Source organism: Pundamilia nyererei, unplaced genomic scaffold (genome assembly GCF_000239375.1).
Source record: "Pundamilia nyererei isolate P.nyererei 1_Seehausen unplaced genomic scaffold, PunNye1.0 scaffold00001, whole genome shotgun sequence".
NCBI classification, from domain to species: Eukaryota; Metazoa; Chordata; class Actinopteri; order Cichliformes; family Cichlidae; genus Pundamilia; species Pundamilia nyererei.
In genome coordinates, this window is record NW_005187402.1 from 10076416 (window position 1) to 10099159 (window position 22744).

At 43.5% G+C, this 22744-nt stretch overlaps 3 protein-coding genes across 5 annotated transcripts; all 3 read left to right on the forward strand.

The window, feature by feature from the left end:
• Positions 1–1467: 1467 nt before the first annotated feature.
• atp5po (ATP synthase peripheral stalk subunit OSCP) lies at positions 1468–5428 on the forward strand. Its single transcript, XM_005719796.1, has 7 exons — positions 1468–1554; positions 1828–1878; positions 1963–2073; positions 2354–2483; positions 4191–4303; positions 4478–4564; positions 5174–5428. Exons 1-7 carry the CDS (start codon positions 1528–1530, stop codon positions 5282–5284), a joined length of 630 nt encoding a protein of 209 aa, XP_005719853.1. The 5' UTR covers positions 1468–1527; the 3' UTR covers positions 5285–5428.
• Positions 5429–5726: 298 nt separating this feature from the next.
• On the forward strand, positions 5727–7128 carry LOC102200131 (UPF0461 protein C5orf24 homolog). 2 transcript variants are annotated; one of them, XM_013912889.1, is made up of 2 exons: positions 5727–5992; positions 6156–7128. In XM_013912889.1, exon 2 carries the CDS (start codon positions 6237–6239, stop codon positions 6981–6983), a length of 747 nt encoding a protein of 248 aa, XP_013768343.1. In that variant the 5' UTR covers positions 5727–5992; positions 6156–6236; the 3' UTR covers positions 6984–7128. The 2 variants fall into 2 exon arrangements, with proteins under 2 accessions (XP_013768343.1, XP_005719854.1); XM_005719797.1 differs by having other exon boundaries at positions 5728–5992; positions 6261–7128.
• Positions 7129–8494: 1366 nt separating this feature from the next.
• On the forward strand, positions 8495–21908 carry nsd1a (nuclear receptor binding SET domain protein 1a). Of its 2 annotated transcripts, none has more exons than XM_005719798.1 (23): positions 8495–9140; positions 9712–10577; positions 10923–11064; positions 11211–11383; positions 11468–13259; positions 13355–13470; positions 14412–14631; positions 14736–14839; positions 14944–15003; positions 15103–15297; positions 15393–15485; positions 15595–15718; positions 15800–16000; positions 17382–17561; positions 18269–18425; positions 18518–18723; positions 18808–18920; positions 19013–19282; positions 19379–19495; positions 19608–19749; positions 19880–19986; positions 20087–20291; positions 20587–21908. In XM_005719798.1, the coding sequence occupies exons 2-23, from the start codon at positions 9729–9731 to the stop codon at positions 21375–21377; spliced, it is 6357 nt and encodes a 2118-aa protein (XP_005719855.1). In that variant the 5' UTR covers positions 8495–9140; positions 9712–9728; the 3' UTR covers positions 21378–21908. The 2 variants fall into 2 exon arrangements, with proteins under 2 accessions (XP_005719855.1, XP_005719856.1); XM_005719799.1 differs by having other exon boundaries at positions 14415–14631.
• Positions 21909–22744: the final 836 nt, after the last annotated feature.

Consider the following 22744-nt stretch of genomic DNA (forward strand, 5'->3'; position numbering starts at 1 on the left):
CCTCTGGTGCAAATTACTGACCTCTGTCATCATTTTAAGTGGGGGAACTTGCACAATCGGTGGCTGACTAAATACTTTTTTGCCCCACTGTATGTATATAGGACTAGATGCATCTCTCCAGTCAGGTGTCAGATCAGGTAGATAGTTTATTAAGCTTCCCACTTCTTTTTGTCTTCCACTTGTCTGGTTTCCTTAGATTTTTAAGGACACCATCCCAAGATATGCTTTTTTGGTAATCACCTAATTGGTGCAAAAATGCTATTTTAACTCTATCAAACTGTGTTAACTTTGGCTAAACACACAATTTAAAATTGGTTCTCTGGTAAGTTCTCTGTTATGTTTAGACACAACACTGGTTCATTCCTTGAGTTAGGTGCCTTTTTATGCTTGAACGATTCATATTTTTATTTCTTAACTACCTTAACAAACATCTTGCTTCTTCAGAAAATGTCCAGATTCAAGTCAAGGACTGAAAATGAGTGAAAAAGCAGCCAATGTACAAAGAAAAACTTTCAAAGTCCTCCAGTTAGCCTGGAGAACTACTGTTCAACAATGTTTTAAAACTTAATAAGAAGTTTACAAGTCTGGCTTCTTTGGAGAAAAACATAAATAAATGAGGGGTGACTCCATACTTTCCCCCCAGTAGTAAATATTTTACATTTTAACCAGAAAAACAAAAATGAATAAACTGCTTTTTTAGTCTTTCTTAAAAGAAAAGCAAGAAGGTAGCGGGACACAAAAGGAATTATCCATGCAGCATTTTAGCATATAGAGTCACCTTGTTTAAATGTTAAAATTAAAATGGCTTCATAGGACTCATATAATGCATTCACTAATTAATGAGAAATAACTAAACTCACAAAGTATGCTTTAAAATGTAAAACTAGCAGCTCCCTTTTCTCACTGTTTTTGTGTTCCAATTAGTTGTTAGACTTTCTAAGTCATTTCCTCTTCCTTTAGTCACGCAGCTAAATCTGGGGCAAAAAAGTGAAGCAGTGAAACAACTGCAGTTTATTAAATGACCACTTGAGGTTGTTTCCAAATGTCAGTCAATGTCCATATACTCCCAACCATAATTTATAAAATAAACATCATGTTGTTTTCAACAATCTAATGCAGCTGTTTTTAGAGGTAGACAAAGTGGGTGGTTCTATGGTGGCTTTGTCCATCTTTAATGTACAGTCTCTGGTTTTAGCCTGTTAATGTGACCAGACATATCCGAAACAAGTATTTTGTTGTTTGCTATTGCCTACTTTAAATCTTAAGAGAAGTATGCTATATTTCACCTAATACTCAAAAAAGACTTCCTTGATGGTATATACATTTACTATAGCTTAAAATATTAATTACTACACATAATATAAACAAACAAAACAAACTTGTTTAATTCCGTAACAGCTTCTTGTTTTGGGGACTCTTATTCACGATGAACTGCACCGGAAGAACTACATTACCCACAGCAAGACGCCTTCCTCTAAAGCACACATGCGCAGTCGGTCGTTCTACTCTGGACAGCTGTAGGAGAAAATGGCAGCATTCATGCTAGGACAGCAGGTATGACATTCAGTTATCTCTTTTAAATTTTAACCTTTATAATAGGGCTCAGTTTTGTTTTCATATCTTCCAAAACTTCTTTGGTGAGTTTTATTAATTATGCTGAGCAGAAATGAGCGCTGAACTTTCAAAAAGAATTCACACGAGGCATTGCACTTGAATGACTGCTAATGTGTTAGCCAACCAGCTAACTGAGTTAAACGTAAACGGTGCAAAGCGGGCTAATAATTCATCAGCTCAGGCTTTAATTTTCATACAAATATTATTTTGCAGGCACGCCAGTTCAGCACGTCTGTGATCAGACCTGCAGCCAAACTGGTTAAGGTGAGTGACGTGCAGTGCAATAACCTTCTTCAGTAATTTGTGACAGGGTGTTAAGGTACCTTATCCCTGTAAATGTCCTTGTAGCCTCCCATCCAGGTGTATGGAGTGGAGGGCCGTTATGCCACTGCTCTGTTCTCAGCTGCCAGTAAGCAGAACAAACTGGACCAAGTGGAGCAGGAGCTGGGAAAAGTGTCTGTAAGTCAACAAAAAAGGAAACTATTTTTAATGTTGCTGCCACTGAATGATGAAAATGATGCTTTACTTAATATTTGATCACAGGGTTATGTGCATATTACTGTGATATATTTAAATAACATCGCAGGATGTTTAAATATATTGTTTGGTTTTTAATTAATAATGAGATTAGTGACCTGATTATTAAATATTGATAATCCAAGCAGTTTCGGTACCATCTACCTTTCGTCTAATACTTACTTACTTACTTTTTTTTTTTTGCTGTTACATTATTTTTCAGGCCCTGATCAAGGACCCTAAAATGAACAGTGTTGTAATGAATCCTCATGTGAAGCGCAGCCTCAAGCAGAAGACCTTCAACGATGCCCTTGCAAAGGCCAAGGTTTCACCCATCACTGTCAACCTCATCAGTGAGTGATCACAGACCCGTGTTACTGCTGGGACCCCTGTGTCATTAATCGTGTGTGTTTGTGGTGTGGTGTGTACACATGCAATACATTTGAACCTAGTTTTGTTACATTTTCAAAGACAACAGTCCACTAGCACGTTCCAGATATGATGTTACCAAGGTCGCAAAGTAAGGAACATGCTGTTGCAAGTAGTCGTGTGATGGTTTGAGCACTTATACATGCAGGTCCTTGAGATTTCACATGGTTCATTATTCTTAATGCCCAATTGGGCATATTTGGTTTGAATATTGTTTAGGAACCTCTTTCTGATCAAAACATAAAGAAAGCCATCTTGTTAAGCTTAGTATCGGTCTGAAGCCTAAAGGGTGTTTTCTTTGCATAGCTCTATTCGACCCTATTTGAACACTCTAACAAGGCTTCCTTACTACAATCCTCATTCGTACATTAATTCAATTGCATATTACAGATCTGCTGTTGCAACCCCCTTGGAGAAAAAAACAGAGCAGCTAGAAGTATGTTGATTATAAGAAAATAACATGTATATGAAAATACTTTGACACAACAGCCATAAGGTTTGGACCACATTCACAAGCTGTGTTTTATGGGGTCTACGGACCAGCTGCTCTTGAACATTCCTAGATCCAGGCTTAAAAGAGAAGAGGCAGCAGAACCTTTTCAGGTGCAGCTCCTAATCTGTGAAACAATCTACCTTTTCACATAAGAGCTGCCCAGACGCTCCATCATTTTAAAACGCTGATGAAAAAGAAACTGGTTATTCTCACTGGTTTACAGTCTAAGTTGAGCAGGTTTTCCCAGGTTTTTATTGTGCAAATTTTACTCTGTATTCCTATTTACTTATATGACAGTTTGATTATTTTTTTCCTCCTTTAATCGAGGTTTATGGTTGTATTGTGTATTTTGGTGTATGTTTGTTGTTGATTTTGTGACTATTATGTCTATGTTGCATAGCCTGTGCAGCACTTATTCAACTGAGGCTACGTCCACACTAATGCGTTTTCATTTGAAAACGCTTCGTTTTCTCTCCGTTTTGGCCTCCTGTCCACACTGGGATGGCGCTTTCCCAAGGGAAAACGCAGCGTTTTGAAAACGCATACATTTCAAAATGGAGCTGTCCCGTCGCAGTGTGGACATTCAAAAACGCAGACTTTCTAAAACGATGATGCATTTTAGTCATGTGATGCAGTCATGTGACCAATTAAACAAAGATAGCAGAGGGCATTATACAGCAGTTGTTTTGATTGCTCTCAATTTTGACAGCCCTAAAAAAAGATTAATATCAGTTTGTACATGCTCCAGATAGCTTTTCTTCAAATTCTTTAATCCTCACTTGCTTTTGCGCATGCGCAGGACTGGAACGTAAGCGTTTTCGGCCGTTTCAACGTGGACACACAACTCTGTGAAAACGACTGAAGACGCTAGTGTGGATGCGGAGCGTTTATAGACGAAAACGCCGTTTTCATATCTATCCGGGCTAGTGTGGACGTAGCCTGAGTTGTGTTAATGTGCTATAGATGTAAACTTTGATTTGATTAAGGGTAAATGAGTGTTACTAGGAAGAACTTGGCAAAATCCCATACTATTTACTTTAAGCTGATGTAATACAGAAGCTACACTTTGCTCTGAGCAGATAGAAAAGTGGAGAATCTTGCTCAAACATGTATTGTGTTTTTTTCTCTCCCTCTTTAGATGTTTTGGCTGACAATGGTCGTCTTACTTTAACTGGGGATGTTATTAACGGTTTCAGCAAGATGATGAGTGCACACCGTGGAGAGGTGATCTGCTCCGTCACTACTGCGCAGGTATGAAATGGGTGTATATGCAAGATATGTTCATACATTATTTTTTTCAGATACTGAAAACAGGTCACATCACTTAAGCAATATTTGCTGCTGTATATATCATTTATTTTATCAATTGCAGTATTATTGATTTAGACATATTGTACCTTCATAATGAATGTTTATCCATTGCAGCCTTTGGATGAAGCTAATCTCTCCGAGCTGAAAGTAGCTCTTAAAGGCTTTCTTCAGAAGGGTGAGACTATCAAGCTGGAAACAAAGGTACAACTCTAATGCACAGTCCCAGAAATCTGCACATAACCATCTTGCTGATGAATTTCATCTTCAGGGGAAAACTCTTTTTGTGCACTAGTCAATTCTAAGATGTGGAGTTAATTTTCTTGCATAACATGTCTTATCTCAGACTGGTGAGATAATGTTTAAGCGCACAAATGTAACAATTTGTATAATTTACATAGTGAAGCAAATATTTTCTGGAAACTTTCATTAAAGAAATACGAATTTAAAAATGTACATAATCAACTAGAGGAGTTTGTATTATGATTGGCTGTAAGATGAACATTTAAATAGTGAATTCCAGGAAATGGAAAAGCATCTTACATCTTTTTTTCCCCGCAAGGCTCTGAGATGTTGACAAGTTAAAATGTTCATAGATTAAAAACCAATGTCCATTGTGTCCTCTGCAAAAGCCTTTAATTGTATATCAAAGAGATTTTAAACTCGGCACAATCCACTATTTTAATTCCTCCCCCCCCCCCCCAAAAAAAAAATAAAAAAAAATGGAAACTTGTGAAACAAGAAATCATTGTCTTGTAAGGGGAAGTCTCGTGTTCATATGTGTTGGCTAACAATCGACCTGTCTCTTCACAGTCGGATCCTTCCATCCTGGGGGGCATGATCGTCAGCATTGGAGACAAGTACGTGGACATGTCCACCAAAACAAAGATCCAGAAGCTGACCAAGCTCATCAAGGAAACTTAGTCCTGTGGACTTAATTTTGCAAAGACGACCATTGGCGAAGGGGAAACTTTGAAAATTGTAGATTTTGACCTGTTCCAGCACTGTTGTTGCCCTATAAATCCAGTGTTTGTGCTTAAAATGTTAATAAAAACAAAAAAAAATCGATCGCTGATGTTTGTTGTCTTTGTAAAGCACATATACACAGCTTCCATTATACTGACCAGTGATCTCAAGGCCAGATTAGTTGATACATTGTCATTACTACATTTTAATAAATGTACAGTTGGTTCAAGACAGTGTGTCAGTTACATAGTTACCGCTGTGCTGTTGATACAATTTTGGTTCCATGGCTACCACAGTTCCATGCTTCACTACTAGATACATTTTTGATACTTTTCCGATTCTACAGAAACCCATTACGTCACACGAATCAGTCCCTACGTTTCTTGAACGCTTTTATTGCGCATGCGCAGTGGTGTCTGCTGGTTTAATTTTTTTTCCTTTTCTTTTTTTTTCTGGGTGAAAATGGCTGCCACTCTCATCCAAACCTCTGCGTAGAGGATTAACTGAGCGTTGAAATATGCAGCAGACCCGCTTCGAGACAACACTCGCAGACGCCAGGGCGTAGTTTGTGCAGCGCCTTCACAAAGATGTTGTGGCCGTCAGGGAGAGGAAGTGTAGACGAGTCGAAATTAACCCTTTCCACTCCAACGTCCACCAACAAATGAGGTACGAACTGTTCATCTTTCGCTCTTTGAGTAGTTCGGCGATCTAGTAATCCAGTAATCATTTAAATTTATTGTTATGCATGCCGTGCATTTTTGCAAACTATGACTCTGTTTGAACATGTTTATTTCGGACATCACTTATCTTTGTTTGTTTTGTGTTGCAGTGGTAAAAAGGCCTGTTTGAGCCACTAGAAATCAGCTACTAAAAACTGGATTGTCAGTAAAACACGTGGCTTTTCTAGCTCATGTATTTCTATGTACCCCAACAGAAAATGATGCACCAAGTGACCACCAGCAGCAGTGACTATTGCATGAGTGCACTAACAGAGGACTGTCATCCAGGCAGCCACTTTGATATATGTAGTACACAGTCCAACAAATTCTACCCCTCTCCGACAAACCCTGGTTTGCAGCTGTCCCTCGCCGGCCTTGCCCCTTTGCCACAGGGCATGCACAAAGCCATGGCGTGCCAGTTACAAGACACCCAGAATGACTTCCAGCCACAGGCTGTGAGAATCAGAGCCGGTGAAGCTCTAGGACCTGAGGGCTCTAAGAGAAAGAAGGGCACAGCGAAGTCAGGGCGGAGAGGGAGGCCATCGGGGACCACAAAGTTAGCTGGGTACCGTACAAGTACTGGACGTCCACTTGGGACAACTAGAGCAGCCGGTTTCAAGACAAGCCCAGGTAGGCCCCTTGGAACCACCAAAGCTGCAGGATATAAGGTGAGCCCTGGGAGACCACCTGGCAGCATCAAGAGCCTCACTCGCCTCAAGAAGCTAGAATTCGGATGTGACGGCACCAGCAAGCTGGACTTTAGCAACTGCAGTGCTCCCAAGAAGCTGGACTTCACTAGCTGTGATGTTTCATCTTTTCCATACACCATGATGGAGAAAAGAGAACTTTGTGAGCACGGTAGCAATAAAGTGGATGAAACCACAGAGATAAATTCTGCAGCTGCTTCCCCAGTGTTTGAAAAACATTTGGTTGCATGAAGAAGAGGACTAGAAGGAATTGTGGCATTTCATGTATGCTGGGAGAAAAAGTTGTTTGTTTTATCATTTACTGTGGTTCTAAGTTTTCATTGTACAGTGATTGGCATTCTCATCATCCTTTCCTAATAAACAGCTGAATCACAAATATGTTGCTCCAGTGTGGCAGAGGTGCATGCACATGAAATGACACCAGTCAGTATAGTTAGTGGTTCAGACCTCAGTAACCCTGATGTATTCCTCTGAATTGTGACATGTTCTCTTACTCTGTTCTAAGACATGAATATGTTTGTTTGTGTGACATTTTCTACATGCATATACATTTTAGAACAAAAAAAATTTAATGAAACCAAATCTTTCCCGAGCATAAATATGTAACCATGTAGTCGTCCTTTGTGTTTTGTCCGCTTGTCTATTATGTGGTTTATTTTGTGATACAATTCAGGAAAGCAGGAGCCCTGCAGTACGTTTTTATTGACTCAAACTCGTAAAGCTTAAAGCATAATACCCCCTTTGTTTCTGCGCTTTGTAAATATAGTTTGCATCATGTATTGTAACAGCCTGTTTCCATATCCACAGTCACTCGATAAGCACTCCCACTTGTGCATGTATGTTAGACTGATCAGTAGAGGGGGAAACGACTAATGCTTTGTGGCATATGTAATAACAATAATGATTTCCTGTATGTGAAACCAAAATAAAAGAAAGAAATCGTCTTTTTCACAGTTTCCTGTCACTTGTAATTCTTGCTCTGGACACAAGGGGGCTTGAGTCCTGTGACATGACACTCACTTTATCATAATACCTTTATTTACACCTTGTTAGACTAATTTAGGGCGTACCGACGTTTATGATCTTACTTTTTGGGCGTGTTCTTACCAGGTACGTGACAGAAGAAGAGGTTAAAAAAACTATAGGTCATGTTTTTTTGGGTGAAGCCGCCATGATGTGAGCTGCGTCTTCAATCTTTGTGTTCTGTACATGATAATTCACCAAAATATAGAAGTGCACCGCCTTTGGAGACATAAACATACCACAGTGTATGATATTAAACATTTTAAAAGCCGGCAGAGGGTAGCTGCTCTGCTGACAAGTCGGCATGTAACTGCACGCTCTTTGATCTGAGGACTGGCCCACTGCAGCGAGCCTTTTGTGCTTCTCTGTTTCAGTTTGCGCGTTTGTGGATCTGCTTCAGTTAGAGCAACAAGACACGCAACAAACCATCAAAGTTACGTGCCGGCGGGCTGAAAACGGACGCCGACAGATTTTTTTTAATCACAGGAAACCAAAAGAAAGAAACCCGTTCATATGCTCAATGCCTCAACTCTCGATCGTGCTTTCCTGAGCGCCTGGCGGCCTGTTTCCTCATGTCAGCGCTCCGTGGAGAGCCAACATGGCGCGCGGAGAGTGTGATTTGACCGGAAAGGCCGTGTGGTTATTATCGGTGTGCAGTCTTTTTTTTTCTTCTTTCCTATATGGTCGATCTTTCTCCTCCTACACACACACAGGCACACACACCCGCACACAGGCCTGCATCAACTAGGAAAGTTAAACAATAGGACTGAAGGTGGAGGGGGGTTACAGCAGAAACGGGACAAACTACTTAGAAATCCGTTGCCTTCATTTACGATTACTACATACCAATAACTACTGCAAACTTCACCTGGGTGTGCACGCGTGTGAGCGTGCGTGTTTGTCGTGCGTCCGTGCTCGCCAGTGTGTGCACGCGTGCACGCGGAGGGTGAGTGTCACGGCCCTCTACAGACGGGGGGTTGGGTAGCATTGCGGATTGGTTACTGCTCACCAACACACAGCCTGGGCTTGTTTTAACATAACCAGGGGCACATCGACAAGCAGGCAAAAAATAATAATAATAACCATGTAGTAAATAAACTGCTGTGGCTGTTACAGGACCGGTTGTGGCTCACTGAAGACGTTGCGGCGTAATGGAGCAGTCGGCTGTTATTTTTTATTTAAGGTGACATTTTTTAAGAGGGCCGACGCTGATGAAGCGAGAATGAGAGCCGTGCCTTGGCCTACTACTAGTGCTGCTGCAGCTGGGATTGTGGAGATCTGCTTTCACAAACCGAGAGAAACACTCGCCTGGTGCCACATTATCAAAGAGCAGCTGCTGGCTTCGCGATGACCGACCTCCAAACGGTGGGTTTTTCGCCTTTTTTTCCACGTGTTGATAGTGCGGTGAACTTGTAGTGCCGATCAGACCTTTTTTTCGTGAGTTAATAGTAGCTTCCTATGTCGGTGTGCGGCTGTAGCTTGTTTGTGTGAGCCACTGACTGTTTCTGTGATGGCTCAGTGTCACCTCCTCTACTACAGCTTCAGCGCTCCTCCATTGACTGTACAAGTCAGCGATCGCCGGGGTGACCCACATTTAGCAGACAAAGCGCTGTTATTTTCTAATAGTTTGTGAATGAAGTGTGTGAGCACGGTTGTTTTCTGTGTTTTGTCTTGTGCCGTACGACTGGCCTCTAGAATGGAGGCCATGCAATGTCGGCTTATCGGCGTGTGTGTGTGTGTGTGTGTGTGGGTGCCTGTGTATGTGTGTGTACGCGCGCACTGGCCATGGCTGGACCTTCATGGATATGCTTCTGATATTTATCACTGTAAAAGCCACTTTGTTTACACATCTCTATAAGCACACAGGAGTGTATTTAGAGAGAAACTTCTATGGCACGTTTACCTTGTCTAACCCTGCCTGTGTTTCATTTGACAGGATGTAGGCATGACAACATGAAGCAGTCATACAGACCGGGTCTTAGGGTAGGCTCAGTGTTTGGCTCAGGCCCGCCAGAGCTGAGGCCCCACAATGGCCCTGTGAGCACTTCCTATGGAAACCAATGTGGCATTGTGAAGCGAGGATCAGACCAGTCATCAACTGTGCAGCTGCCATCCTCCAGCCTCAAACAACCCGCTTTACTAGGGTACAATCAGACTAACCGATCTAAAAGCTACAGTTCTTTGAGGAGGCCCTACGACCTGAACACTGCGATCAACAAACCTGACCCAGAAAGGGACCTTCATCCTCGGAACAACTTGCTCTGTGCAAGCCCAATTAGCGACGACGACGATGATGAGTTTGAGGCGCCAACTGTCCAGTTGCCTCCTTCTCCAGGCAACAATGACATGGAGCCTGTTGGGACTCTGCCGGACATGAGCAGAAATGGTTTCTTCCTACACAGTCCTGACAGCTTCGAGCGCTGTTCCCCCATTCCAAACGGATGCCTGCATTTTGAGTCCACACTATTCGACAGCAGCGATGTAAAGGGGGACGATGAGGAGGGGGACAGCGGCGAGGAACTCGCGCCTTTTGGCCACTCCCCACAGCCGAGTCAGGATCGAACTGTTACAGAGTGTAAGACCACATGCGACTCAGGGGTGGATAAAAGAACATACAAACCTACAGTCTTTAATCTAATGTCCAAAACTATATCTGAGCTCAACCCTACACTAAGCCCCAGCGCGCTGCCAGACATCTCCATGAGAGATGGGTGGAGTTTGGGTGAGGAATCTGACAGTGATGGTGAACTTCTCTCCCCTGTTGACCCAGGACTTATCTCACCAGGTGGCACCAACTCTAATGTGAGTATAAAACTCTTGAGATACAAACTTTGCAACTTCTGTACAACCAAATCCACACAAGTTTATGTGGCTATGTTATAATCAAGCATAGCTTAACTACCCTGAGCCACCAATATGCACGTACGCCATCTTCCAAGCTTTAAAATTTGACCCAAAAGAGTAGAAAACAGTTCAAATCTGAGGCCAGCAAAGCAATCAATGTGATGTTTTGTCATCACCATTAGAATTCAAAAGCGGATATCATCTATTCTTGTCATTATACGTGACAAGAATTTTGATTTGATACATGCAGCATTATTTTTTTTTCTGTATCACTTATTATTGTGTTTTTCTTGTAATGATTAGTCCAACAGCCCAAAGAAAAGGCCTCTTCCTGCAGTGAAATACTTGGAAGGGGATTTGGTGTGGGCAAAATTCAACAGACGGCCGTGGTGGCCCTGTCAGGTCACAAGCGACCTGGACCAGGGGATTCACACTAAGATGAAAGGTGAGATTTGATGTAAATACTGATTATTTGACACAAATCCGTTTCACACAACTTGACTGTTTTGTTGATAGTTTGTTGACGGCATTGTAGTGTGTGTCAAAGTTCACACTGCTCTTTCTTCTTTTTAAAAAAACATTTTGATCCAGTTCCCAGTCCTCGTCCTTGCCGGATGTATTTCTTGGAAACGATTGGCGAGATTATAGAGTCTTCCTGGGTCCCAGGGAACGTTATTCTACCTTTTGAAGGAGGCCATCAGTTTGAAGACCTTCCTGTTCTCAGGCGGCGAGGGAAGCAGAAGGAGAAAGACTACAAGTATACGGTATAATTTGTGAAGTGAATCTTTGAAAATCTTTTGTTTGCTCACTGTGAACAATATTTCAGTAACTATATTACTTCTCTGCAGATACCCAAAAGTTTGCTGACTGCGTGGAAAGTCAGTGTAGCAGAAGCTGAGTATCTGCTCCCGGGTCGGCAAAGGAAAAGTGAAACTGTGCTGTCAGTGTCGGTCAAAGGAGATGAACGTATACCCAGCCCGCTCCCTAATGAGAAGGGACACAAGAGCCCGTCTGTCTCTGTGGACTCCAGTGAACCTCCAGCATCTTCTACAGCCTCCAATGGAAAAGAGCACCATCTCATCAAAAACTCTACAAATCAAGGCAATAACAATAAAGCTCAGAAGAAGAAAAAGAAGTGTCTGTCAGACATATTTGGTCATATAGTTAGTGGATCAAAGGAATCCTCCACAGGCCAGCTTCACACAGCACCGCGTGCACTGAAAGAAGAGCCGAAGGACTCGCCTTATGCTGACCTGGATTCAGTTCCGATGCTGCATCGACCGAAACGCACAGCGCTGTCTCCAGTACACAGTATAGAGGTCCAAAGAGAAAAAAGTTCAACAAAGGCTAAAAAGAGTACAGAAAAAGTGAGCCGGGGTGCAGACTCATTTAGCAGCTTAAAAAACAAAAGGACATCAAAAAACACAAATTCTGGCCAGAGGTTGGACAGCTGTGTTGAAAGTGAAAAGACCTCGGTGGACCTTCCTGCCAGCAGTGGCCTGATGACGAGGGCTCTGCAGGCGGAGGAAGAGACCGATTTCAAAGATGCAGTGGCCACGAGCCACTTCTCAGCAGAAGCCTCTGCTGATGAGTCTCCTGCTAATACACCTACTAATGCTTCCATGAACACTGAAATGTCTCCTACTCGGGAATCCTCCTGCAGTGTATCACTGTCTGTAAACCACAGCTCTCCAAAAAGGCGTGCAAGGAAGCTTGATAAGAAGCTAATTCGTAATGGCTCATGGATTAAGTCCAAGTGTGTGGTCACGACTGAGTCCACTTTGCAACCTGTTAAGATTAAGACAGAAAGCATTGTCAGGGATATCACAACCACTTCTCAGTCCTTGTCCCTGTCACCTATGGATTCCTTTCCAGATATCCAGGAAATAAAGTTTAAATCTCTTGCAAAGGAGGACAGCAGTGACTCTGAAACTGCTGCATTTCGTACTGATTCCAATTATAAATTCAGTACTTTCCTGATGCTTCTGAAAGACCTGCATGATACCAGGGAAAAAGAAGGCAAACCGCTGACAATCCCGCCATCACCTGCCCTAATCAAAGAGGAACCCCTAGTGATCCCTGCTTCCACAGATGTTGACACTCCCAATGGTTCTTGTGAGGGATTAACTCATGGGGTCAAACTTGAAAATGGCAAGTCACGCAAATCCACAATACCCCACAGGACAGAGGAAAGGACAAAGATTAGGACTAAAGGCATCACTGGAACTGACACCAACCACTGTGAAGACTCTCCTGTTCGTACTCCGCCTGGAAGCTCAGAAAAGCAACGTAGGAAACAAAGATTACCCGCCAAACTTAAACTTAGCATATCTGGCCTTTCCTCCGACCTGGCCGACATGGCTTACGGCAGGGAGTTTGTTAGCGGCCATGCCGATTTGGCCGATTCTGGATCGGTTCCTGTTGTTGCTGCCGATCCTTCCACCAGCTACCTCGATAACAACTCAGAAGCCATGTTGGCTCCAAAGAAGCGCTGGCAGGTGGTTGAGGAGGCTGCCGAGAGGAAGGGTGAACTCCTGAGTGAGGTGTCTGATGAGATGATGGCATCACCAGATCTTGAACCGGGGGCTGAGAAGTGCACGGAGAGCGACTCGCATTTGTCCGACGGAAGCAGCTCAGCCGGTAAGACAAAGCGCTCCTTTTGAGCTTCATCTCCAGAGCTGGTAAAATCAGTAAGTAAATGATACATAATTTATTATTCTCCTATTTTTATTTAGAGAACAAACGCCTCCGGAAACCCACCAAACGTCTGTTGGAGTCGACCGAGGAGTACGAACAAATATTTGCCCCAAAAAAGAGATCAAAGAAGCACTTGTCAGAATCTTCCCAAATGGTAAGAAATGTATGATTCATTTTCCTTTCAATAAAAATGGAAGTAAGCAGCCTCTTTCAAGCTATAAATACAACGCAAGTGCTACCTGTACAGTCTTTAGTGTTGAGTTTGTTGACACCCTAAGGCTCCATGCAGTATATCCACAGGGGCCTGCTTTAAAGCAAAATTCATGCTTTAAAGCATGAATTTTGTGCGGTATCATTTAAAAGTGAATCTTTAGAGATGGGAACAATTTACACCAATAAAACAAGCAGATTGTGTCCATAACTCCCTCCCGCGTTATCACTGGGACAATAGAAAACAATCTGTCATGAAATCACTCCCAGCTGTTAATATTTAAGCCCGTTCACATACTCATCTGATGCTAAGCTCCAACCAGCTGGATTGGTGTGAGGATTATGAGGTCCTTGGAAAGTTTTGTTCCCTGGAAGCGGTCCCTAAGAACCTCTAGCTTACAGCATATATTGTCCTTAAAGGCATGTTTAAGAAATGTGCATCCTGTATATATTGTGCACATACAATATAAGGTATAGCTGTAGCCTTTTTGCTTTTCTGTATATTCACACCCATTTTAAAAAGACAGATGTTTCTGTTTATCCGGTTGACCCATCTAAAATTACCCACTCAGTAGACATAAAGCATATGTACTTTGCCAGAATTAAATAAAGTAAATAAAGTGAATTGCTTTCAAATCAGGCAATAACATCATTCTGATTATGCCTTGATACATCAGCCTATTGTTTTGACATTTAAGGTTTTTTGGGTTGAGTGATAATAAGATATAATTGTAGAAACAAATTTGATAAACAACAGCTATGGCTGCTACATGTTGCTGGAACATGTTGCCGCCACAGTGCACGGAAACGATTGCCCCGTGTTTTGTTTAAAACCTCGTATGTGATGGATTTCAGCAGTGCTTTGTTGTCAATGTGTACATTCAGCAGACTTCAGGGATTGCAGCACTCCACGACCTCAGCATCACGTCAGAGACTGTTACCCCAGCCTCTCCATCAGACGAGCCCGCCGAGGCTCCGGCACAGTTGGAAAAGAGTCCGTCTCAGGACGAGCTTTCTCCTGCAGCACCTTCGGTAGCTTCAGTCACGACACAGCCCCCCTTTGACCCAGACACCCCAGAGGAAACTGATCTACCTCCTGAACCAGGTAAATAAGCTAACAGCGTAACCGGTGTATTTACAACATCAACTATTTTTCCTGTCTCTTAGACGCTATTTTAAAATATGCAATACTGAATCGTTTTACTCCAGAGACGGAATTGTTAATCCAAGAAAGAAAGAGGCCGAGAAAGCTGTCGCACAAGGTGCTGGACTGTAGCATAGAAGAGGTGCCTGCTGCTCCTGCAAAGAAGAAGGTAACTGAGATGACATTAGGTAGCTAGGAGCGTTTGTGATGGGGACAAAAGCTTTTTCTGTGAGCGCTCTGTAGTAGCACTGAAAGTATTTTTTTGTTCTACAGGAGCAAAAACGTCACAGTGCAATTACGTCAGAGGTGAAGGTGTTGGTGAAGAAAAGACAGGTACTAAAACCTCGTGATGTGGTTTCTCTGATTCTCGTATAACACCAAACAATATTATACTAGAATTAATCATAAAAAAAATCTCATCATATTGGATAGTTGGGATTTGTGAAGAACGACAAGCCCATGTTCAGCACATCCTCTCCTCCTGCTGCTGCTTCTGCTGCCTCCAAGCCCCCAGAGAGCAGATCTCCAAGCCCCAAAGGATCCAAGACCCCTAAGCAGGAGGCTGAGGTGGAGGCCTGCAGCACCGAGGAGAAACAAAACACTGGAACACTAACTCCCAAGGCCGAGGTATGTATGTCGTGCTGATAAGCTGCTGAGTTATTGGTCGTCCACCTGTGGTATTTCATTTACGAGCAGCACTTGACTAACGACTACCTCCGTAGGTGCTGCCGGCCGGCTGGAATGACAGTCTGTCCTCACAGGTGGATGTAAAAGGCAAAATAGGAGCTGCATCCTTGAAGGAGAGTGTCTGTCAGGTGAGAGGGAGTCTATCAGAAAGTCTAGATTTTCTGATTTGTGGCGCATTCCCTGTATTTGGGAGCAGTAAATCATTAGTCGGGCCACTTCCTCCGTGTGTTTGAGCAGGTGTGTGAGAGGACGGGAGACCTGTTGGTGTGTGAAGGCCACTGTTACGGAGCTTTTCACCTACAGTGCATTGGCCTGTCGGCGCCTCCGAAGGGAAAATTCCTCTGTCGAGAATGCAACGCTGGTGGGTACGCCTGAAAGCACAAAAAATGCACGCTACGGCATACCTGAGTTTAATTCTTCTGGTTGTTAATGATCCTCTCAGGCGTTCACGCGTGCTTCGTGTGTAAGAAGTCCGGAGATGGGGTGAAGCGCTGCATAATCCCGCTGTGTGGGAAATTCTACCACACGGACTGTATAATGGCCTACTCGGCCACCCAGCCTCACAACAAAGGCTTCCGCTGCCCCCTGCATGTGTGCCTGTCCTGCCACATTACCAATCCCCTCAACATCTGCAGCTCTAAAGGTGAGCGCCACTGCTGGCTTTGATCCAACCAGCCATCTACTTTCTCCTCATCCAAGTTAGGCCTACCATACACCACAAGATGCTTCTATGTTAGTATGTTTTAAGATTTTGCTGAAACCAGGGTCGTTTTTTGCAAGACTTGAACCAGGTGACGTGAGGTTTTTTAACAGGACAGTGAATTAAAAATAGAGCAGTAAAGATTTATTTAAAGTGTAGTGTTTTACCTTTAATTAGGAAATTAGGAAGGTTTAACAACTAGAATCAGTCTGGTTAGTAACTGCAGTCATTTGTTTCCCGGGAGGAGACAAAAATCTATTTTGTGGTTGCTCAGGAAGAGCATCAGATGTTCAAATTTGCCAAATCACACATGGAGCTACCCGCTGTGGCCAGACCCTTGTGAATAGGGGAGCAGCTTAAAGTGGCTTTTAAACAGCCCACGAAAATGTGCTTAAAAGTAGATCTCCAGCTGGCTGATAGTTATTCCTTCATTTTCACCGTGGTTTATTATTAAAAATTTGCATCCAGTCCAAAGAAGTGTTGATGCAAGTAAAAGAAGTCTTGGATTCATAGCAGAAATAGCAGAAACTTTAGCAGTGAGCGCATCAACAACACCTTGGGTTATTCTTAAAAAGAAGGAACGCACTTATGAGCACTGCCCAACCAAGAAAAAAGGACCATGAGGACTAAAGAGAACGACTGAAGTGGATGATTGCAGAATTCTTTCCTCGGTTAAAAACCATCTTTTCAGAACATCTAGCCGAGTCAAGAGCACACTCGACGAGACAGGCGCGTCATTGTAAACATCTATAAAAAGGTGGCTTCATGAATGGAAATGCACAGTCTTTGTTTGCATGTCACTTGTTACTTTGAATATTGATGGCCTCTTTTGAACTCTGGATTATCTAAGGGCTTTGAATTTCATGCCTGGAGATATCAGGATTTGTTTCTGTGATTAAGCTTTTTCTTATGAATGACTCGGTGTCTTTGCATAAGCACAGGCTGACACTAGAGTATGTGATTCATTGCTCGTGTGTCATGTGAAATTAGGCACTTAGACTGAGATTTTTTGACACTTACAGCCTCACCTACAGTACCAAGTGTACATCATAATCCTTGATTTTTAGCAGTTTAAAGTGGCTTCATAAAATACTGACTGTGCAGGATTTTGGCATGTAATGCAGAGTTTTAATTCAGTGGACTGACGTGACTCCTTCCATGTGCTTTGTACTACGATCTCTCTTAATAATCCTGTAAGACTGAGTCTTATGTTCCAAATCCAGGGACAACATTTGGAGTGAAAGGGTTTTAAAATTGCTCCATAAATGGTATGTGTTGTTTTGTTTGCCTGAATTAAGGCGTGCTTCCTCTCACTTCCTCTCAGGTCGGTTGGCTCGATGCGTTCGCTGTCCCGTCGCCTATCACGGCAACGACAACTGCATGGCAGCGGGCAGCTTGGTGCTGGCGAACAACAGCTTCCTCTGTCCGAACCACTTCACTCCTCGCAAAGGCTGCAAGAACCACGAGCACATCAACGTTAGCTGGTGCTTTGTCTGCTCTGAAGGTGAGCGCAGTCTTGTAGCGTGTGCATATGTAAAAATGAGTTCAGGATTAAAACATGAGCTTTTAACAGACCGTCTCCACTGTTCAAATGTTAAACAAAAACACACACACAAAGAAAGGCAGCTGTTCAGCGCCGGGCTTTATTATTCAATTCAACATAATGCGCTCCAAATTATTTTTATGCTCTCTCCCATTTTCCACTTAAATGCTCCCACTTGGCAAATGGATCTATAAATGTATTTCTGTTTCTTGTCTCTACTCACAAATCTGCCTCTGAAACCCAGCAGCTATAAAAACACACAGTTTGACTGCTGAAGTCACATGTTAATGTTTAATGCTCTTATTTCTGACACTGATTTAAATTAGTGCCACTGATCTCATTTAAATACACCGACTCACCTCATTTAGTCCTGAGTATCTACATTTGTACTGATTAGTGTCACTTGTAGTGGCACTATAATAAGTCAGTTACTGAATTAGCTTACCGCTGATGATAAATATTCAGCTTGGTGTTTATTTGCTGGCTTTACCTCACAAATGCTTACCGTACATGTGATATGGACTGTTCTCCCTTACCAACTTAGAAGAAAATTTGCAGGCCCGTGTGACCTTGTAATCACTGTTCAAAACATAACTACGGACTGTTGCAGGCCATATTATGGCGTGTTATAAAAAAGCTCCCTAATCACTCATGGGTTGCGTTTCTAGGGGGCAGTCTGCTGTGCTGTGAAGCCTGTCCTGCTGCTTTCCATCGGGAATGCTTGAATATGGAGATGCCACAGGGTAGCTGGTTCTGCAACGACTGCAAAGCTGGAAAGAAGCCCCGTATTAAGGACATCCTGTGGGTCAAGTGGGGGCGTTACAGGTAGGTTAACAACACTGGCAATCACACAGAGGCTCTGGCTAACAACTACTGGAGCCATATTTGTATTTCTGAAACCCGCTGTGTCTCTTCAGGTGGTGGCCTGCTGAAGTTTGCCTGACCAAAGAGGTCCCAAATAACATCTTAAGGATGAAACATGAGGTGGGAGAGTTCCCTGTGCAGTTCTTTGGCTCCAAAGATTTTGTGTGGACATACCAGGCCAGAGTGTTTCCCTACATGGAGGGCGATACTCACAATATAGAAAAAATGGGCAAGGGTGCAGATGCAGTGTACAAAAAGGGTGCGTGCTTAAGGTTGCTGAGTGCATCTTGATTCTTGGTGTAAGGTGCATGTTTAATAGTAAAGATCGTGTGTCTCTTTGTAGCACTGAACGAAGCGGCCGAGCGGTTCAAAGAGCTTCAGGCAGAAAAGGAGCTGAAGCAGCTTCAGGAGGACAGAAAGAATGACAAGAAGCCTCCTCCATACAGACACATTAGGGTACCGTGTGTACATCTGTGCTCATCTAGCCAATAGCAGAGCAGTTAACTGACGAGTGCTGTTAAAATCTCACCCCTGTCTCTGTTTCTTAGGTAAACCGGCCGATTGGGAAGGTGCAGATTATCACCGCTGACCTCTCGGAGGTTCCACGATGTAACTGCAAGGCGCTTGACGAGAACCCGTGCGGCATCGACTCTGAGTGCATTAACCGTATGCTGATGTACGAGTGTCACCCTCAGGTGTGCGCGGCAGGGGACCGATGCCAAAATCAATCTTTCACAAAGCGCCAGTACACACCTGTGGAGATTTTCAGGACTCTGTCCTGCGGCTGGGGTTTGCGTGGCTTCTCGGACATCAGGAAGGTGGGTCGGAAGTGAATCAAGCCAGCATTGATCGCTTTAGCTGTAACCACATTTTACTCATTCCTCGGTTTCTCCGTCTCTTTTTGTCTCTCCCAGGGAGCTTTTATCAGTGAATACGTGGGCGAGGTGATAGATGAAGAAGAATGCCGCGCCAGGATCAGGCACGCTCAGGAGAATGACATCTGCAACTTCTACATGCTTACACTGGACAAAGTAAGTATCTGAGTCAAATACCAACAGATGCAGCCTGAACGCGGCACGCTTGATTAACAGTGCAGATTGGATGACGTGTCCACACTGATTTGCGTTTTTTTTTCCACTCCAGGATCGCATCATTGACGCGGGGCCCAAAGGCAACCAGGCTCGCTTCATGAACCACAGCTGCCAGCCAAACTGTGAGACTCAGAAGTGGACTGTGAATGGGGACACCAGAGTGGGGCTGTTTGCTTTACAAGACATCCCAAAAGGTTTGATAGTTTGTTTTTTGTTTGGGGTTATTTAATTTTTTTTAAATTTTTAGGAGGGGAGGGTTGTATTGAACAAGATCATCCAGATTATTTTAATTACACATCCGATCTAATGCAACAACTACTTTAGGTGAGGAGCTGACTTTCAACTACAACCTGGAGTGTCGTGGCAATGGGAAGACCGCCTGTAAATGTGGAGCACCCAACTGTAGTGGTTTCCTGGGTGTCCGGCCAAAGGTAAAACTTTTATATTTATTCACAACTTTACCTTCAGTTAAATGACCGCACTTACAAGAAGAGCTGCCTTGTGACCTTCCTGTTCCTCGTCCTCGTATAGAACCAGCCAGCAGCTGAGAAAATGAAACCTAAGGAAGGAAAACGGAAGGGTACTATGAAGAAGAAGACCAAGCAAGAGGTGACCAAGGAGAGGGAAGATGAGTGCTTCAGCTGTGGTGACGGGGGTCAGATAGTTTCCTGTAAGAAGCCGGGCTGCCCAAAGGTCTATCATGCTGACTGCCTCAACCTGGCCAAGAGGCCTGCAGGCAAGTAGACTTTAAGGAGAGCACACAATATGATAGCCGTGTGTAGCCAATCGTTTTTTACATCAAGCTCTCAGGGGGTTTGAATATCCTCAAGCATGCATGGAGCAAACAGAGGTGACTGGGTGGTTTCTGAGGTGAAGGTTCTCCAAAAAAGGCAAAAATAAAATGTCGTTTTGATGAACGTGAACTTGAAGAGAAATGTTAATTATTATATTTTTGTTAGCTATTTGTGAGTCAAAAATCATACTATTTGCGCATGTTCATTGTATTCATTCCACATTTGATTTGCCTGCAGGCCGATGGGAGTGTCCATGGCACCAGTGTGACGTATGTGGCAAGGAGGCGGCTTCATTCTGTGAGATGTGCCCCAACTCGTACTGTAAGGAGCACAGAGAAGGCATGCTCTTCATCTCCAAGCTGGACGGCAAGTTGTCCTGCAGCGAGCACGACCCCTGTGGGCCCGACCCGCTAGAGCCAGGGGAGATACGTGAATACATGCCCAACACGACCTCCATGAGGCCCGGGGCTGTTGATGCGCCCGTCGCCCCTTCTTTCGTCCCAGTCACCAGACGAGTGGCTCCTTCCGCTCCCGTCTCTGCCCCGGCCAGCCAAGCGACTTCATCGAGGCAAGTGCCTCCTCCTCGTCTCTACATCAACACCAAGACTGCTACCTCAAGCTTCGTCCCCTCTGGCAGGTCCTACCTCATGGGCAGAACTGACGAGAAAGCTCTCCCCACTCCTGCCTCCTCTGAGGCAGAGAGAGAGGACGGGGAGGTGGAGGATGGGGAGGTGTGCGGGTTGGACGTGGACGGTGTGGAAGAGGACGGTGTGGAAGATGACAATGAAGAAGACGACGACGAAGAAGAAGAGGGCGATGAGGAAGAGAACGATATGGAGGAGATGGAGATAGTAGAGGACGAGGAGGATGAGCCACTGTATGGAGGAAATCTGCCAGAGGATGAGGAGGAGGAGGACGAGGGCGGGGACGAGTATGACACTTGGGGTGATTATGTGGAGGAAGACGACGGAGAGGTGGAGGGCGAGGACTCGGAGGACTGGGGGAGAGTGGAGGATGATGACAAGTGACTGTTCATCCTGTCCTTCCTTATATCTCAGCAGCAAAACTCAGTAGACATTGAAAGGCCTGAAAGAGTTTCATATTTTGGTACCTACTTGAATGCAACACTGCCTTCACTTTGGTACAACATTGCCTTCTCATCTGCACACCGCTGGACTGACAGCAGGGATGAGTACTGGTGCTAAGGCTTCGACGGCTGCTTCACTCAGCCCCTTTCTACTTCTGTTGATATGTATGTGTCTGGTGCTGTTTTGTTCTCTTGTTGTCTCTCTTAACAATGTTTACATTTTTTGGCCTTTTTTTTTTTTTTTTAAAGAAAAAAAAACCTGTTTGGATTATAAGAAAAAAGGTGGGAAGCTTCACCTGACCAAACTGTCATCTTAAGGGCATCTTATGTTGTTGTTACTGTCTTAACTTTGTCTTTCCAATCAGAGGAGTCCTCAAAACATTGTTCTCACATGTCCGTGTTACAGTTAGGCAGAGGGAGTACCTGCCTGGTGCTTGTGACGAATGCAGAAATGAACCCACTGGAGTCTTCTTGCTATAAATGATCTTCTCACAACAAAAACTACCCCAGTTTCTTTTATTTGACAACAAGTAGCTCACAGCTCAGGAGCTTTGGCACAGAGAAATAAAAGACAAAAGCGTCATCTTCTCACAACCTAAACATGAATCACAGATGTTGCCAGTGTTGGTTTTATAACCGTTGCTGCTGTTGCACTGACTAAATTAGAATAAAATCCTTGTACTTACTAGATCTCAGTATCCAAGGATCTGTCCACATGTAACAAGAAGAACCTTTTCTGAAGCATCTTTTATACTCATACACTTTGCTGTTACTGGGTTGGACCACCTTTATGCTTTCAGAGCTGTCTTAAGTCATCATGCTCAAGAAATCAGTGTGTGAGGATTTGAGCTTTGTGACGTGACACCATTAAGCAGCCATCAGAAGATGGGTACATGGTGTAATACAAGAATGGACACAATTACTATTTTTTATTGCCAGCCAGATTTAATATGTCTACATGCTTAAATACACTCAGGTGCTGCCATGTGGCTAGCTAATTAGAGATTTGTAATAATGAGTACCTAAAACGTGGTGAGTAATTATGTACAGACACACAAGTTAATTTCACTAGGAGAAATCATAAATTAAAGCCACATTAGCGACTAAATGTTGCATAAAACTGACACAGTTCTTCAGAGAAACACTTCTGAGTGAATTTTAACAATACAGTTTAAGCTATGCTTTTTTAGACTTGAGATATCAGCTCAAAACACATTCAAAGGGTTAGAAACTAACTTGCTTCGACTATTGATATGAAATTTCCCAAGTAAAAGAAAGTAAAGACCACCTGTTTTCTTGCGGTTGAGG

Excerpts from the sequence above, each read along its gene's own strand:
- atp5po (XM_005719796.1), top strand. The coding sequence starts at position 1,528 with ATGGCAGCATTCATGCTAGGACAGCAG. Across the intron at positions 1,555-1,827 it reads CATTCATGCTAGGACAGCAG|GCACGCCAGTTCAGCACGTC; the intron begins GTATGACATTCA and ends ATTATTTTGCAG. Across the intron at positions 1,879-1,962 it reads CTGCAGCCAAACTGGTTAAG|CCTCCCATCCAGGTGTATGG; the intron begins GTGAGTGACGTG and ends ATGTCCTTGTAG.
- LOC102200131 (XM_013912889.1), top strand. The coding sequence starts at position 6,237 with ATGTATTTCTATGTACCCCAACAGAAAATGATGCACCAAGTGACCACC.
- nsd1a (XM_005719798.1), top strand. The coding sequence starts at position 9,729 with ATGAAGCAGTCATACAGACCGGGTCTTAGGGTAGGCTCAGTGTTTGGC. Across the intron at positions 13,471-14,411 it reads TGTCAGAATCTTCCCAAATG|CAGACTTCAGGGATTGCAGC; the intron begins GTAAGAAATGTA and ends GTGTACATTCAG. Across the intron at positions 15,719-15,799 it reads CTGTCGAGAATGCAACGCTG|GCGTTCACGCGTGCTTCGTG; the intron begins GTGGGTACGCCT and ends TGATCCTCTCAG.